This window comes from Echinops telfairi, unplaced genomic scaffold (assembly GCF_000313985.2).
Source record: "Echinops telfairi isolate 266 unplaced genomic scaffold, ASM31398v2 ScPeMD7_70;HRSCAF=299, whole genome shotgun sequence".
NCBI lineage: Eukaryota > Metazoa > Chordata > Mammalia > Afrosoricida > Tenrecidae > Echinops > Echinops telfairi.
Window position 1 is genome coordinate 17,286,545 of NW_022103968.1, and position 2,753 is coordinate 17,289,297.

Sequence of the window (2,753 nt, forward strand, 5' to 3'; positions counted from 1 at the left end):
TCTGCTACCTTAATACTAAACCTATAAATATATGCACATAGATCTATTTTCCCATCCCCATATATAAGTATATTTACATATGTACATGCCTTTATTTAGATCTCTATAATTGCCCTTTGCCTCCTAGCTCTTTCCTCTTTTTCCTTTGGCTTTTCTCTTGTCCCACTATCATGCTCAGTCTTCATTTGGGTTTCAGTAATTCCTCTTGGTTACATTACCCTTGACCACGCCCTACCAGGCCTCCTACACCCTCCTCACCACCGATTCAGATCACTTGTTGTTCCCTTGTCCCTGGATTTGCTAACACAACTACCTTTCCCCCCACCTTCCATGTCCTCTCTCATGTCCCTCTCTCATGTCCCCCCAGAACTGTCGGTCCCATTGTTTTCTCCCCAGATTGTTCATCCAGCATATCTTATTTAAACAGACCTGCGGAGATAATAACATGCACAAAAACAAGACAGAACAAAACCAAGCAACAATATACAACAAAACAACAACAACCACAAACCAATGACAAAAAAAACAAAACAAAACACAACAAGAAAAAAAGCTTGTAGTTAGGTCAAGGACTGTTTGTTGGCCTTTAGGAGTGTTTTCCAGTCCAGTCTGTTGGGGCACCAAGCCCTGGCCCCCAAATCCACCTTTGGCATTCCCTGGGGACTTCGTTGCTATGTTCTCTTGCTGTTCTGTTGCACCCCTTTAGTGTTTTGCCTCGGTGTGGCAGGATCAGATCGGGTGTAGTTACCACACTGTGTCTCCAGTGTTGTCCCCTGTAGGGCTATGGGTCCATGAGAGATGTGGTGTCTCATAGTGGGGCCGGCCATGTGGTCCTCTCTGTAGACTGGCTGCCCTGGGTAAGAACATCGTCCTCAAGGCCTGGTGGGCCAGGATGTGCTCCACTCTCTCCTCCTCCCCCTTCATCTGCTCCCGTGTGTTCGCATCAGACATGTCCCTCTCCTGGAGCTGCAGATTCAGTGCTGTCCTTCAAGCCTTTAAGACCCCAGATGCTATATCTTTTTATAGCCAGGCACCATCTACTTTCTTCACCATATTTGTTTATGCACCCAGTTTGTCTTCAGCAATCGTGTTGGGGGAACTTGGCATTTTCAAACCCACCCTGAGGTTGTCTGGAAGACCCACCAAGAGATATGCTTCTGCGAAAGCAGCCATGAAAGCCCTGCAGAGTGCAACTATGCTCGAGCACGCACAGGGTTTCGAGCACGCACAGGGTCTCGAGCACGCACAGGGTCTCGAGCACATGCATGGGGTCGCCATGGGCTTAGACTCCATGAGAGCTGGCTGGCTCCCTCACTAGGGTGGCTTCTGCTCTCTCCGCAAGGAGGGTGTCCTGAGGTGTCTGCTCAGAACCTGCACCTCCCAGGCGGCTCCTCTCCGCTTTGATGCCCTCACGCCTTCCCTTGCTCCCTACAGGGGAAAGGAGCACAGACCACTTTCTGGTTGAAAGGCAAAGAAGGTCTCACTTTTCTGCTCCCTGAGTTCCCAGAGGAAGAAGCTACCATCCCTGAGATCTTATGAGGTGGGTATCTCCCTCAAAGGTCTGCAAGAGGTCACACAAAAGTCTGTGGGAGTCCTTTTCTTTGGGACCTCCCTACGCCATTTAAGAGTGCTGTTAGTGGGGTATCAAGGTCAACTTCCCCACTAGTGGGAACCATCTAACTACCGTTCTCTCCCCACTCTGGGGTTTGGTCCCAGGCCGGTAGGCTATTTGAACTGGGCATCTTGGGGGGTCTGAAGCGGCCTAGGCTCTCAGCCCTGGAAGACTACATTGAACCTACCCCACTGCCAGATCTTTCTAGCCCATGAGTTCGTGAACCCAGTTTTATTCCCGGAGAGAACAAGGTGGGAGAATGAAACGTGGGACTCACTCATCCCTTCCACTCAGGCCTGTTGACTTTGTGAGGTGGCTGTTGGCCTATCTTTTGTGTCTACTCTCCTACCACTTAACCAGCCTGCAAGGAGAGAGGAGCCCCTAGCACGGGCTTCGCACCTCAGTTCAGAAGGCCTCTCCAATGTGCGTGGGCATTCCCTGCCGTCCACAAGGCCTAATGCTATGACAAGCAGATGGACCCACTGCTGTGGCTGGAGAGACGAGCCCCTCATTCAGGAACCCTTCTAGTGCTTCAGCTTCCAAGTGGAGACTGCCGTAGCCTAATGCATTTCCTAACTTGTTTTCTCAACACGGAGCAAAAGATAGAGCCCAGATTTTAAGTGGAAATGTTCCATTTGTTTAGGAAGCATGCGAAATGTTAAAAAAAAAAAAAAATCCAGCCTAGGTGAACCCATCCATTCCCGCCACTTTAAACAAAGAATACGTTCCCACATGGTTTGATTCGATATTCATAATAGCTTACTGAACCAAGAATGCATTTTCAGTACCCTCGCTTTTTGATTTGTAATCCCTCAGATCCTCACGGCTTCTGTGCGGCTGCTCTGGAGTCGGGAAGAGCCCTTTTAATGATAGATTGTGTTAGGAACCTTAGCCAGTCGAGTTTCAGAAACGCAAACCAACCGGAATGTTTTCCTCGTCGCTGGGCTCCTGAGCCGTGGTGGAGAGGCCTTTGAGCTCTTTGCGAGGAGGTGAGAAAACAAATACCTGGGTTTTGATTCTTGGAGGACCTTTGATATCAGGCTCTGCAGTGGGGTTGAAGGAATTTGTGATTTCTGTGGAAAGAAGGACCTTACATCAAAGCCCAGGGAAACCACTCATAAGTAATCCCGTCTCCACTGAA

The 2,753-nt window shown here is 49.3% G+C and overlaps 1 protein-coding gene across 1 annotated transcript in view; it reads left to right on the top strand.

Moving 5' to 3' along the window:
- Window positions 1-2,504, top strand: part of LOC101658448 (guanylate cyclase 2G-like) — a 51,750-nt gene extending 49,246 nt beyond the window's left edge. Inside the window, exons 22-23 of the mRNA XM_004701282.2 lie at window positions 1,435-1,540; window positions 2,429-2,504. Of these exons, the coding sequence (XP_004701339.1) occupies window positions 1,435-1,539 (105 nt within the window). The 3' untranslated portion in view covers window position 1,540; window positions 2,429-2,504. The remainder of the gene's footprint in view (window positions 1-1,434; window positions 1,541-2,428) is intronic.
- The last annotated feature ends 249 nt before the right edge of the window (window positions 2,505-2,753 follow it).